The 13,280-nt window shown below is 35.3% G+C and overlaps 1 protein-coding gene across 1 annotated transcript in view; it reads left to right on the plus strand.

The window, feature by feature from the left end:
* The first annotated feature begins 2,414 nt into the window (after positions 1-2,414).
* Positions 2,415-13,280, plus strand: part of LOC107700990 (translation initiation factor eIF-2B subunit gamma-like) — a 40,737-nt gene continuing 29,871 nt past the window's right edge. Inside the window, exons 1-3 of the mRNA XM_016502870.1 lie at positions 2,415-2,706; positions 2,969-3,125; positions 6,680-6,837. Of these exons, the coding sequence (XP_016358356.1) occupies positions 2,978-3,125; positions 6,680-6,837 (306 nt within the window). The 5' untranslated portion in view covers positions 2,415-2,706; positions 2,969-2,977. The remainder of the gene's footprint in view (positions 2,707-2,968; positions 3,126-6,679; positions 6,838-13,280) is intronic.

Genomic DNA, 13,280 nt, shown 5'->3' on the forward strand with positions numbered 1-13,280 from the left:
CACACACACACACACACACACACACACATATATATATTTAATTTTGAATTACTATTTGACCTTTTTTATTTTTTAAATTGTGTGTTACTGATTTTATTTTCAATCAGATTGCATCTTTGTTAGGTTTTATGAAAGTTTTGTGCATGTTCATCTCAAATAGCACTCATCAAGGACTGTATTCCATAATGCAACACCTGTGCCACATTTCCTGTCTGTGCCCCATCCCTCCATGCCATCATTAGCACAATCATGTCTGCCTTTAGTCTTAAGCCCTCCAGAGTTTGTCATGGTCACAGGTTAGTGCTGTAAAAGAGCAGATAATCACTAAAGTGTCAGTGGCCTGGACTGACTTTTATTACCATCTTTTCTTGAACCAGAACCCACTGCTGTAATGACAAAAATATTGCCATCTGTATGTAGTGAACAGCTTGTAAATGAAGATGAATCCGGTATCAGGTATTAGAACAGAACATTAAAACTCTTATTGCTGGATTTCAGAGATGATGGTTGCCAGATTGCATGGATATTAAATTGGACCCTCTGACCTTCACTTTGAAATTTGTGAGAAGTGACGGTCAAATGCTGAAATTCAGGCCTTTTAGCTTTAAACTGCATGTATTTAATAGTTTGAGGCTGACCAGTATTGCATTTTTATGACCAATAAAGATGTTTCTAAGTACAAATGTCTGATAACCTATTTTTAATTGTTATATTTATACTTCTTCTTCACATTAATTCTGCCATTTTATACCAGTAATAAGCCATTTAAGGCTTTATTGATTCCAAAGAACAACATCTGAGCAGGTTTCAGCAGAATTTGATATAACAGTGGTTGGATGTTTGGGATTATTTTTTATTACGCACATCTGTTTTAATCAATCTAGTTTCAATGATGCACATCACCAACATTTAGCATAATTTGCCTCAAAGAGACCAAACGAAAAACAGATTTGCTTGCTTAGCTGGACATAAAAATGTAAATGGGAATGCTTGTTTTTGCTCTCTGTTTGTGATCATTTAACATGACCCCACAAAAATTGCAGTGGTCCGTTCAGGCAGTACACCAGGTGTTAAACTTGGGTCAAGTAATTCATGTGAGATTTCTCGGGTTATCCTTTAAAAATGCTGCTTCACTTTACAAAAGAAGAAAAGATAAGGTGGCCAAAGTTTTTGGAAAGTGTGAATCACATAGCAAAGGTGTGAATTCAGCACACAAACAGTTAGAGCTTTAGCATCAATATTTCCTTTGCTTTAACTCTTTTTATTTTTTTTCTAATAGAGGCAGCCTGACCTGTTATTCCAATGTTTCTTCTGCAGGCAGCGACCAATGAAGCTCATCTCCTGTCCAGAGAAAACAAAGCTAAGCAACATTCCCAGAGTTCAATTTGCTGTTACATCGTAGGTCTGTGAATTGGGGTTTGGGCCATGCCTGTTGACTGAGGGGATCTGGGTGGAGGGAACTGGGCTTGAGAGAAGACTTTAAATTCTGACTGTGAAACTGGATGTATTCTTAATACACTTTGGTTCCAAGTGAACTTTAGAAAAAGGGAGAATTGTTGACGTGGGAAGGAAAAATCTATTACAAAATTGTAACATGGTAACTATTCGGCCAAAATATTACTAGATACAGTTGTTGTGACTGCTCTAAAACAATAATAAATTAATATTGGACATTTAAACACTCTCTTTCTGTGAGTAATACATTTTATTTTGGGTATTATAGTGTTTTAAGCGATGCTAGATGCTATGAAACTGGAAAATGAATTGGTCAATGTAATGTATATTAATTACATATTTCATTATATGTAAAATTATATGTTATATTGTTATAATCCATATTTTTACATTTCAATAGGCTACTTAGCATGTCATATTCATATTACTTTAAACATAAATAGCCTACATTTTACAACCCCTTCTCAAACTCCTATGATGATTTTTAAATATTATAATTATATGCATATTAAAATAAAAATACCAATAAAATGTAAATTAATAATATATAATGAACAACATTTTGCAAAGCTTACCTGGTTAAATTGTGCAAACAATAAAATACGAAAATGAAAGAATAATAAAAAACAGCCAATGCATAAACTCAAACAAAAAGCGGGAAAAGGTGGCGGATTTATCTATCAAGATCATATGTTACAAAATATTTTCCTCTTTGACGCCTTTTTGATTTTACATTTAGCTACAAAAAAAGACTACTGTTTACTGTTGCATAAAATAAAACAAAAACAATACATTATTATAAAAATCCATTTGTAAATTCAAAGCATATTTGTGTGTGTGTGTATATATATATATATATATATATATATAAAATACATAAAAGAAAAAATGAAGCGACGCTTTCTCATTCTGCGTCAAATTGACTAGAGGAACTGATTTTCTTTGCGGAACCAAAGTTACTGGTCTTGATTTCCGTACGACCCATTTACAAGTAGCGGTCTTATGACATTATCTCGAAATGTCTTGCCAGTTATTGTAGACTACTACAGATCAAATATTCGGAGGATTTTTAGTTATTTGTAGTATTTGTGTATAAGCAGTTAGATTCTCTAGGTTTTAGCAGAAAGTGTTTGAAGATAGCGAGTCTAGTGACAGATTGATCCACATGAGCGTCTGCTACAGTGGTGCAGATTTTCACGTGCACGGACTCAAATACTTTACAAACCATAAACATTCGGACAAGCAATACAGGTAAGCCGAGTGTGTGTGTTTCTAAACTTGTTTAAACGTTAATATACAATAGCGTCAGACGCTGTTATGTTTTTCAGTGCGCCTCAGTTGACGTTGTGTAACGTTAGATGATGAAATAAGAGTCCTGTCAGGAGTAATGTTGTGAAAAGCATGTTAAATCAAGGAATATTCAACATGAGGTTCAGTCTGTCAGTCTAGCTCAATGTTTTGTTATGAGAGCTGTTGTAGATAGACTGAATGTGTTGTTTGTTTTATTCTTTAGGTGTTAGGGATGGAGCTGCAGGCGGTGCTGATGGCAGCAGGTGGAGGCTCCAGGATGATGGATCTCACCTATAACACCCCCAAACCTCTGCTACCTGTGGGCAACAGACCCCTCATCTGGTACCCCCTCAACCTGCTGGAGAGAGTGGGCTTTGAAGGTAAACATACTGTCATATCAGAAAACAAGGTTAATTATAAATGACATTTTGTCCCATTGAAAAAGTTGGTGTTTTTTGTTTTTAGCGTTAGTATATACTGATATAGAGAATTATGGGTAGATTTTTTTTTTTTTTTAGAAATTACAAATCACTGATGTTTGTTTGATGGCTGTTCCTAACATTGCTCAGTGTTTTGGTTGTTTTTTTTTATGTTTGTTGAGTGCCAGATGGGAGTAGAAATGGGCTTTTCCTGTTAAGAAGACAAAGAAAATCCATAATAATGGAAAATAATGACATAAAAAGAAATATATATATATATATATATATATATATATTAGCTACTGTACTTTATAAGGCAACATTTCTCATTTTAATTAAGCTTGTACTTGATGTACTAAAATAACTAATACTAAAATTGAAATAAAATTAATAAAAACTATATAGACATATATTAAAAAAAAACTACTAAAGATGACAAAACACACCAAAATTACTAAAACTTTAACTTAAATTAAAGTGAAAGTGAAAATATAAAAATAAAAACTCATTCAAAATATTATTAAAAACTGTAATAGTATCTCAATGATGCTAAAATAATACTGGTATAATACTGCAGTGGCTGACTATTAAAAGACAATGTAATGCCTTTTATTATTACTTTAATACTTTCTTATGTTTTTTTGTATATTGATTTTTTAAAATATTATTTTATTATCATTATAAAGTGTATTTTATCTTTAATCTTATTATGGCATTTTACCTGTTTTTATGTGCTTATTGTAATGCTTTTGTCAAAATTGTAAAGCACTTTGAGCTGCATTTATTGTGAGAAAGGTGCTATGCAAATAAAGCTTTTTTTTAATTATTTTTACATTAATAACTATTATGATATATTGTATAAATACACTTATATGCTTGCATGCTTACCCTCATTAAATCAAGATAATAAGGAAAAGAATTGATGCAGTAACAGTCTACCTGACAGATATCACTGAAATAGATGTCCTGAGAAATCTTTCTCTCTGACAGTCCTGGACTCTAAACAACAACACAAAACAGTTGAGGGCAGACTCATGCTTTACAGCCAATCAGAAACTCTCTGTCTGTGAATCACTTTGCGTGGGTTTGCTGACATCGGATTGGATGACATGTATTTGGGGGTGGGTTTTGGAGAGTGGGTGTGTGTGGTGGAAGTTAACAAAACGGCTGAAACTGCTTACAGCACATTTAAACTGCAGGTGATAATAATTTGCGCAGGCTGCTTAAATTGAACTAATAAAGTCCTTATTTCCTAAATAGGAAAGGTAGGGCCGTTTTTACAATTGACGTACTATAATGGCATGGTTTCCATGTTAAAGCCACCCGCACAGACCAGCATCTATGTTGCTTCTCGTTTTTAGTGTCAAGATTCTTTTTGTCAGGGAACAGGAGCTAGATAAAACCAACTAGATTTTGCTGTTTTCATATTTTGACGGCATATTATGCTTTATAAGGTTGTACATCATCAGTATATACTGTATGTATTAATAAATATGAGGGATGACTAATTGTCCTAAATGTATACATTCAAATTGTAGAGGTGGATGTATTGCCTAGTTGACAGACTAGACTGGTAAAAGACAGATGAAATAAAGCCAAGATATAATTACAGAGTCAAATGCACCCCAGACAACTAATGTTGGATCATTTCAACTCTGTAATAAATCAACTGCAGTCTTGTACTTGAGGATAAATGGCAGAGTGCCTTATGTTTTAGGCCAGATTTCCTCCACATAGCTTAGAAACAGGAGACCTTCAACAGGTCCTTCCTTAAAAACTGTTTTGGGCTAACATAGCATTAGCATGGAGCAATATGCAATTTAATAGTGCTAGTACGGAATAAGTTAAGTTACATTTTAATAATTAAATTGTATTCAAATTAAATTTATTCAAACATTTATTATTTCTTTTTTAATTCCTAAATTATACACTACTGTGCAAAAGTCTTTTATATATTTTTATATATATATATATATATATATATATATATATATATATATATGCACACATTATTTTGGAGGGGAGAGGTGCTATTCTTGAGCTGATTTAACTTTTTATTTTATTATTTTATCAAGGTCCAAAATTAATGTTTGTTGAGAACTTGATTGACAAATGGATAGAGAAAAGTATCGGACAAAATGACAAGGAAAAGCTACTGCAATTTTTTTTAAATCCAGTTTAAAATGTGCGTTTAAAGATCACATTTAATTTGCTACTTTTTTATTTTTAATTTATATTTTAAAGAACAAATGAAATAAATATAAACCATTTTGAATGTCTTAATTTGTACATTTTAAAAGTGATTTATTTATTTGCATTTTTATGTTTGAATTATTAAATCGATGACTTATCCCTTCATTTTAAGTGTCAGTCCTAATCCTAGGCTACATATATCTGTATTTATAGAATTTTATGATTTTATGAAAATGTTAGGAAAACCCCATCCATGCCTTAAAAAAGTTAAATAAGGGTGTTTTTTGTGGAAATAAATCCAAACCGTTAACTTAGAACCCTGTGTTCACTTCATTGCTTTACCACATTTGAGAGCCAGTAGGGGACTTGTACCTTTTTGAGTATTTGTGTTTAATGCCTGCATGATAATGAAATGTTTATTGTTCACACCTAGCTGTATTGACTAACCATGCGATCCAGCTGCTATGGAGTTTGTGTGGGTCAGGCCCCTTGCCTGCCCAGAAGTACAGTATATACCTTTATGTGTGGCACAGTCTGTCCTGTTAACAGCCAGAGTGCCAGCCAGCAAGACCCTGCAATTAGCTTTTACAACTCTTAGCACAAACTATGGTAAGTAAGCTGCTTTGTTAGAAAATATTTACGCAGTAAAGCAGAATTCTGGGACAAACTTCTTCAAGTTGACTGAAATTGTCTCATTGGGCATACAGCAAATATTTCACAAAGACTTGATTGAAGGTGTTTTGTCTAATATATTTTTACAAGTCTGAGGAATCACAGGTAAAGTGTGTGCTGTGCTCAACCAATGGTGTAGTGAAACAAAACCATCTCCTCCATTTCCCACAAAAACTCTCTAAACTCTCTAAACTATCACTTACATCATTTTATAAATTACACTACCATTCAAAATTTTTGGGACAGTAAGATTTTATTCAGCAAGGATGCATTAAATTGGTTAAAAGTGACAGTAAAGACATTTATAATGTAAAAAAGATTTCAATTTCAAATAATAATCCTTTCTATTTACTTTCTATTAATCAAAGAATCCTGAAAAAAATGTATCACCGTTTCTACAAGAAATATTAAGAATGATTTCTAAAGGTTTATGCGACCCTCAATGACTGCTAAGAATTCAGCTTTGCCTTCACAGAAATAAATTAAATTTAAAAAAATATTCATATTGAAAACACTTCTTTTAATTTGTAATAATATTTAGCAATTTTAATATTTTTGATCAAATAAATGCACCCTTGGTGAGCACAAGGTATTTTGCTTTTGGTTAAATCCTTGTTTCATCTGAGTGTTATCGTTATGTTCTTTTCTAGAGGTGATTGTCATTACCACTAAAGAGGTTCAAAAGGCCCTGAGCACCGATCAGCGCCTGAAGACAGATGTGAAGTTGAGGTTGGATGTTGTATGTATTCAGGAGGAAGCTGACATGGGCACCGCAGATGCCCTTCGACACATACAGCAAAAGATCAAGGTGGGTCAAGTGTCAATATCATAGGATTATACTGAGTAGTAACATTTCTTTCGTTGGCATTTGGTAATTTCCAAAAAAGCAGGACACCAAAAAGGGCCGAAATTGTCAATATTTGGATGGTCAAGAAGGCTATAAGACGTCTTACTATTTTTAAAGGGGGAGAAGATACAAATTTGATTAGTTTAAAACAAGCTGCTTTTCATGCTCTTTTTTTTTAATTAACATTAATAATATTATGAAATCGAATATTTGTCCAGCATATCCAATTGTTATGACAACAAAACATGGGATTTGTGGCGCTAATGTTTAAAAATGCTTCCACATTAGTTACAGTATACAGTAACATAAGAAGTGCTACAATGCAAAATTCCAAAATTAAGAAGTACAAGCTATGTGACTGATTTTTCTAAGTAATAGGATCAAAATCTTTTATTGGTCCTGAAACAATATTCCTCTGAAAGAAAATTTTCTTAACCACAACCTTAACCATAAATTGCATAAAATGAGAGGGAAAGGATATAAAGCCCCTTACTCTAAGATCTGATTGGTTGGTAGGAATGAACAACAAGATGTTTCTTGAAAAAGACTTTCTTGGCAAAATCATGAACATTGTGAAGCTAATGCAGACATGTAGGTGTGACAAAGAAACAATGAAAGAGTAGAGAGTAAAATTGTTAAGAAAACTTTTTTATTTTATTTTAGAAGAAACCACATTTAAAGGATACGTTTTTTGGATTTTCAACCAACTATGCATTATTACAGTGTCTGTAGTACATGCATGTAAATTAATAAAGTATACTCTTTCTCTGTGCTCCCAGTTTATTTGACAGCTCCAGGGCTTTTGTTAACAATACAGATCAAACTTCCATACTTTTGTATTCCCGCTCATGGACAGTCGGCTCAACAGAGGGAAGGCACCAGAATTAAAAGTGCATTGTGGATGTTGAAGTTTTTGGCAAAGGGGGAAATCACATTAATTTTCAGTCCATGTTTCTCTAGTCTTGTAGCACCAGTTTTTTAGCAACTGTTTTTGCGTTTCTACTGACAGAATCGACAAAAAGCATTTTTTTTAATTATTAAATTGCCAGCGCTTTTTCTCCATTGCCCACAATTGAGGATTGTGAGGGCTGTTCAGAGATTTTGAAAGATTGTTCCACCATCCCAGAACAGTGAGTGTTAAAGTTCTGGGAGGCTATTTTGTGTTTTGTTATAATCACGATTTATTCCTTATTTTAAACTTTTTGACACAAAAAAGCTTTAAATGATTTTGAATGCAATAAAGATTTCATCCAATGATGAAATTCAGCATTTCGCTATTTCAAGTAACTGCCTAAATAATATTTGTAGTCTTTTTTTGTAGCCAGTAATTATGTTGCAACTGATTTGACATGTTAGGAGTGCTCCGTGATGAAGGAGGTCATAAAAGAGTTAGCAACACAATGATGTGATGAATTTTCTTCACTGTAAATCATTGTGCTCAGAGTTAACCATAGCATGGTGACTAAATGGAAGAAACATAATAACAGCATGAGCATGCATATACATGTAAGCATGCGCATGTGCCCAGAAGCGTGTAAAAGCCCGGCAGGCATACACAGCCTCACCTGTCTCCCATGTGAGCTGGCCTGGGGTCAGTGGAATGATGTGAGGGGCAAATCCTGTGTGCCACAGGGGGATCTTTGATCCGTGCAGCCCCGTGGTGATGGGTCCAGCTCCACAGAGTGCCTCATTTCACCTGTTGAAAGCCCAGCGGCCAGAGACAGCTAACTGCACAAACACATGATGTCAGAACCCTTCCTCAACTCTTACTGGTGTTCATGGGCCTGCAGGACATGTGTAAGAGTTGTTGTGTAGATGGAATATGGCAGTAAGGAAACATCCTGGTGGACTTTTAGGGTCCCTGTTGAAACTAGTCAGTGAAACAGTATTTTTCTGTTCCTTGGTTGTGGTGTAATTTATTGGTTTAAGATCTGGGCTAGTAACCAAAAGGTTATAGGTTCAAATCCCACAAGCGATGATCCGTGAGCTTTCAGCATTGTATCCTTGAGCAAGACACGTATGTTTAATAAGTACAGTGGGGAATGAAAGTCTGAAACCACATTGAAAATCTGAGATTTCTGGGGAATTTTTTTTGGGGGGATTTTAAAACATTTTGAACAAAGAATCATTGATGATAAATTGAAGAAGAAATTTTGGGCAGAAATCCAAGACAATCTTTAGTTTTTGTTTTTTTTTAATAAATGCATTTGAAATTGTTCTGAGAATTTGTAGCATCATAGTGCGTTGTTTTTCAATACAATTTCTGACCCAAATTGTCATGCTGAATTTGAAATGAATAGATGTGTATTCAATTAGAAAAATACAAAATATATATATATATTTTTAATTAATTGTTTAATCCCCCAACTATTGGCCTTACACTTTTTCACCCCACTGTACACTGAAGTCACTTTGGATTAAAGCAGCTGCAAAAAAGATTAATTTGTTTCTTTCAAATAGGTCAAAATATTTTGATGCATTAGTGCATTTGTTGTGTATCATACCTTTACACACAACACTTATGAAAGTATAAAATCTCTGAGAGAGGGATGTCTTAAACATGTGCAAACGCTTATCACAGGAGATTAACTGACAAAAAATATCAATGCATTGCAGTGGAAAGGGAATGTTGAGGAGGAGGGCTTGCCGGAGCACGCTAACAGCACAGATGCGTTTATTTCTAATCCTAGAGAGAAATGAGAGATTACAAGCATTGAGTTGCAGAGCCCTCCAGTGCACGAACAGCCCCACTACGTGTTGAGAGATGAGTGCTGGCAATAGGGGCCCTAAATCCCCGTTTATTGTAGTCTAAACACATAGTCTACTCCCTCACTTCAGCAAACAACGCGGACATAATGGAAGCATCTGACGGAGTGCCTGACTCTTAAAACTCTCTTTCATTAGCCTGTGTTTGAGGCCATACTGATGCATTGAGTCAATGTTTGTACAGAAACTGAATAATCTTCATGGTGTGTAGCTTTCTGCCGGCTTTTGTTAATAAGAAGGCTCCGAGTTCACTGGGATCAAGTCGTTCCCGATCAATTTGTGTACTAATTTTTCCTGAAAAATGCACTTATACATCTTTGTTTGCACCAAGTGCTCTAGAAAAATGAATCTGAATGGTAATTTCTTTCTTTCTTTCTTGTAATACATATGTGTGTATATATATATATATATATATATATACCCCAAAGAATATATATGTATATATATATACAGTATATGTATGTATATGTGTATGTAATATGTATATATACATAGTGTCTAATTATCATATTTTTATTTATAAATGTTTATATTTGTTTTTTATCATTTATTGACTTTCTGATTGTCTCAATTTCATCATGTAGTTTTTAGAAAAATATGGAAAAATACCTTCGCTTCATATGTGCTTAGTGTTGAATAAACACACAAACACAAAAAAATATATAGTAGTTTATTTGAAGTTGTCACCAAAGTTTTCTCAAAAAATTATCTAGAAAGCAATTTTTCTGGGACCCCCACTGAATTTTACTCAAGAATTCCAGGACAGTCTTTTTTTAAAATCTACTTCAAATAGTAAAATTTGAAAAGTACATGTGTATTGTTTTTCAGTTCAACCCAACACAGTCATGACAGGCCAATTGTGAGCGAGTTAGCATGTCTGTAGTGGCATTTGAGTGTGAGACACATTTCTACTTCCCTTCTTTTTTTATTCCCTCATTTCCTGTCCTCCTCTCTCCACCCTCATTTTCCCATCTCTTCCTCTGCTCTTCTCTTGGGTGGTCTCACCTGGCTGGCCCAGGGGGCAGCCAAGCAGAACTGGAAGTGTCTGTGGGTGGCCTGACCTCCCTGTGCCTCTCCTCGAGTGCAGCACAGCACAGCACCAAGACCTACTGAAAGGCCCAGAGTCAGCGGCAGCAGCGCTCAGATGATCCAACAGCTGACGCCCACTCCAGACCTTCAGAGGCTCTGTGACTAAGGCAGGCAGCTGATCCAGCCTTCCTAACTCCCTCCCCCCCAGTGGCCAAGAGGGCACTGCCGTTGTCAGACCTCAGGCATTTGGCCACTTGTCGGGTCCCCTCAAAAATAGAAATCCCAGCTATGAAATTTTAAGTGGTTAGAGCTGCAGCGACAGATCGATTTACTTGGGTGGTTTACAATGGGTGGGCTGGCATTGGTCGCATTTTTTACGTTTCATCAGCGTACATTCTTGGTTGACTGTAAAATCTTGGTAAATGTTTGGATGTTATGTGGTTGCTGTGCCTTCACTCTGTTCCTTTTATGTACTCTGGGACTGGAGTACACATTTCCAGACATCGCCTGTTTGTTGGCTACTTTGAAACACTGCAGTGACCGGTCTTAAAGAAATAGTTCACCCAAGAATAAAAAAGAAATGTTGTCATTCACTCAACCTCATGTCATTCTAAACCTGTACGTCTTTCTTTTTTTGCGACAAACAAAAGATGATATTGTGAAAAATGTCTCTGCATTGTTTTGGACATCACTGACTTTCAATATGCAGTATGAGCAAAAACAGTATAAACATTCTTCAAAATATCTTTTTTTGTGTTTCATAAAAGAAAGAAAGTTTGAAAAATGAACGCAAGTAAATTACAGAATTTTTACAGAATTTTCACCTTATCCAATTCTGGAAGATGGATTTGGACTTTTTAGGGTCAACAAAATCTCCCATTTGCCACCATGGGTCTTCATTTCAGTTGGACAGGTGGTTTGTTCCCTTTACTGAACACTTGCTGTTCTCCTGCTTTCAACTTTTGCTAGACTTGCATGAAATGTGTGCCTGCAGAAACGAGGTATTTGCAGAATTCATGGCCATAATTTACAAAATAAAATAAGAAGTCATGGCAGACTAGTGGCTCTCAAACTGGGGACCCAGGGGCCTTGGCAAACTTCCAAGGGGCCTCAAGATGACTTTGACCAAAAAAAACAAAAAAATTGTGAAAGACCATGATTCTCATAGTGTTGGAAAATCTGAATATATGAGGTATCCTAATTTTAAAAGTGTGATTTCTAGACCTGGGAAAGTCATGTAAATTGAATAAAATTGACATTTTTAATAATGATAATAATAATTGTGTGTGTGTGTGTAATCTGAATATCCTAATTTTAAAAGTGTGATTTCTAGACCTGGGAAAGTCATGTAAATTGAATAAAATTGATAAAATTGATAATGATAATAATAATTGTGTGTGTGTGTGTGTATATATATATATATATATATATATATATATGTCAGACTCTGTCCCGTGTTTTGTGTGTGTTTTTCGGTGACCCAGTTTCTGTCTCCCACGTATTCAGTTAATTTCATCCCAGGTGCTTCCCATGTGTAATTTCCAATGATCCCAGGTGTGTCTCATTAGTCCCTCGTCATCCTGTTTAAAAGTCTGAGTCCTTTTAGTTGTCCGGTATTGTTTTTGTCTACTCCTCGTGCTACGTGTGATTCCCCGAGATACAAATAAACTCTTTGGTTTGTACTCCTGGTCTCCTGGTTTCCTCGTTCCGTGCTCCTCACAGTAGCAAACCCGTGACAACAGGAGCATTTGCCACAATATCTTGAATTTTAGGGCATAACTGCATGTATGGAGTTGTTGCCCTGCATCATATTTGTCAACAGTCAACTATAATAAATGTAAGATGTAAATGTAACTAATGTAACAACATTAGTAGAAACAGAGTTCAAAACTGACATTATAACTAAAATATAAAAACATGAATTGGAATCGAACCATATTTAATCACAAATATGAATCTAATTGAATCAAGAGTTTGTGAATCTGAACATAATCAGCAAATCTGAATTCATACCCAGCCCTATCACACTTACCCCTCAATCATACCCCTCAAACCGATTTTGTCCTATGCATATTTCATTTTTATTTGATTGTTTATTGTATTTATTAAAATACTGGCACATACAGTACATCTATCTATATGAACGTTATCTCCAGTCCCTTTTATTCAGGTTTGAGGCCACGTAGTGGCCCAGTGCACTGTCCCCAATGTCCTGGGCCATAATCTATCCAAGGGAAGTAATAGTTTATTGCGTCCCACTAAAGTCCCAGGGCGGAGAAGAAACACGACAGAGTTCCTGTAAATGGGGAAGACGGATGCAACAGGCTTCCCCAGCCTATTGATCTGGTCCTTAGCAACCGCTGCTGCCCCTTTTGACATTAGAGCCACGAAATCAGTGCTCAGATAATCTGTCTGCCAAGGCAAAGCGCTAGAGTCTGGACTTCGTGACACGCTAGGTCAAACGAAGTGATGAATCAATGGGAGGGTCTGGAGGGCTGCCAGTCGAGAGAAATGACAGTGTACAAGGTCAAGGAATTTGCAGCCGTTTCTCATAAAAAGCAATGAGGACGAATTACGAAGGTATAATGCATATTGGTAACTTCCTGCTG

The sequence above is a fragment of the Sinocyclocheilus anshuiensis genome, unplaced genomic scaffold (genome assembly GCF_001515605.1).
Source record: "Sinocyclocheilus anshuiensis isolate Anshui unplaced genomic scaffold, SAMN03320099.WGS_v1.1 scaffold1143, whole genome shotgun sequence".
In the NCBI taxonomy this organism is placed as follows: Eukaryota; Metazoa; Chordata; class Actinopteri; order Cypriniformes; family Cyprinidae; genus Sinocyclocheilus; species Sinocyclocheilus anshuiensis.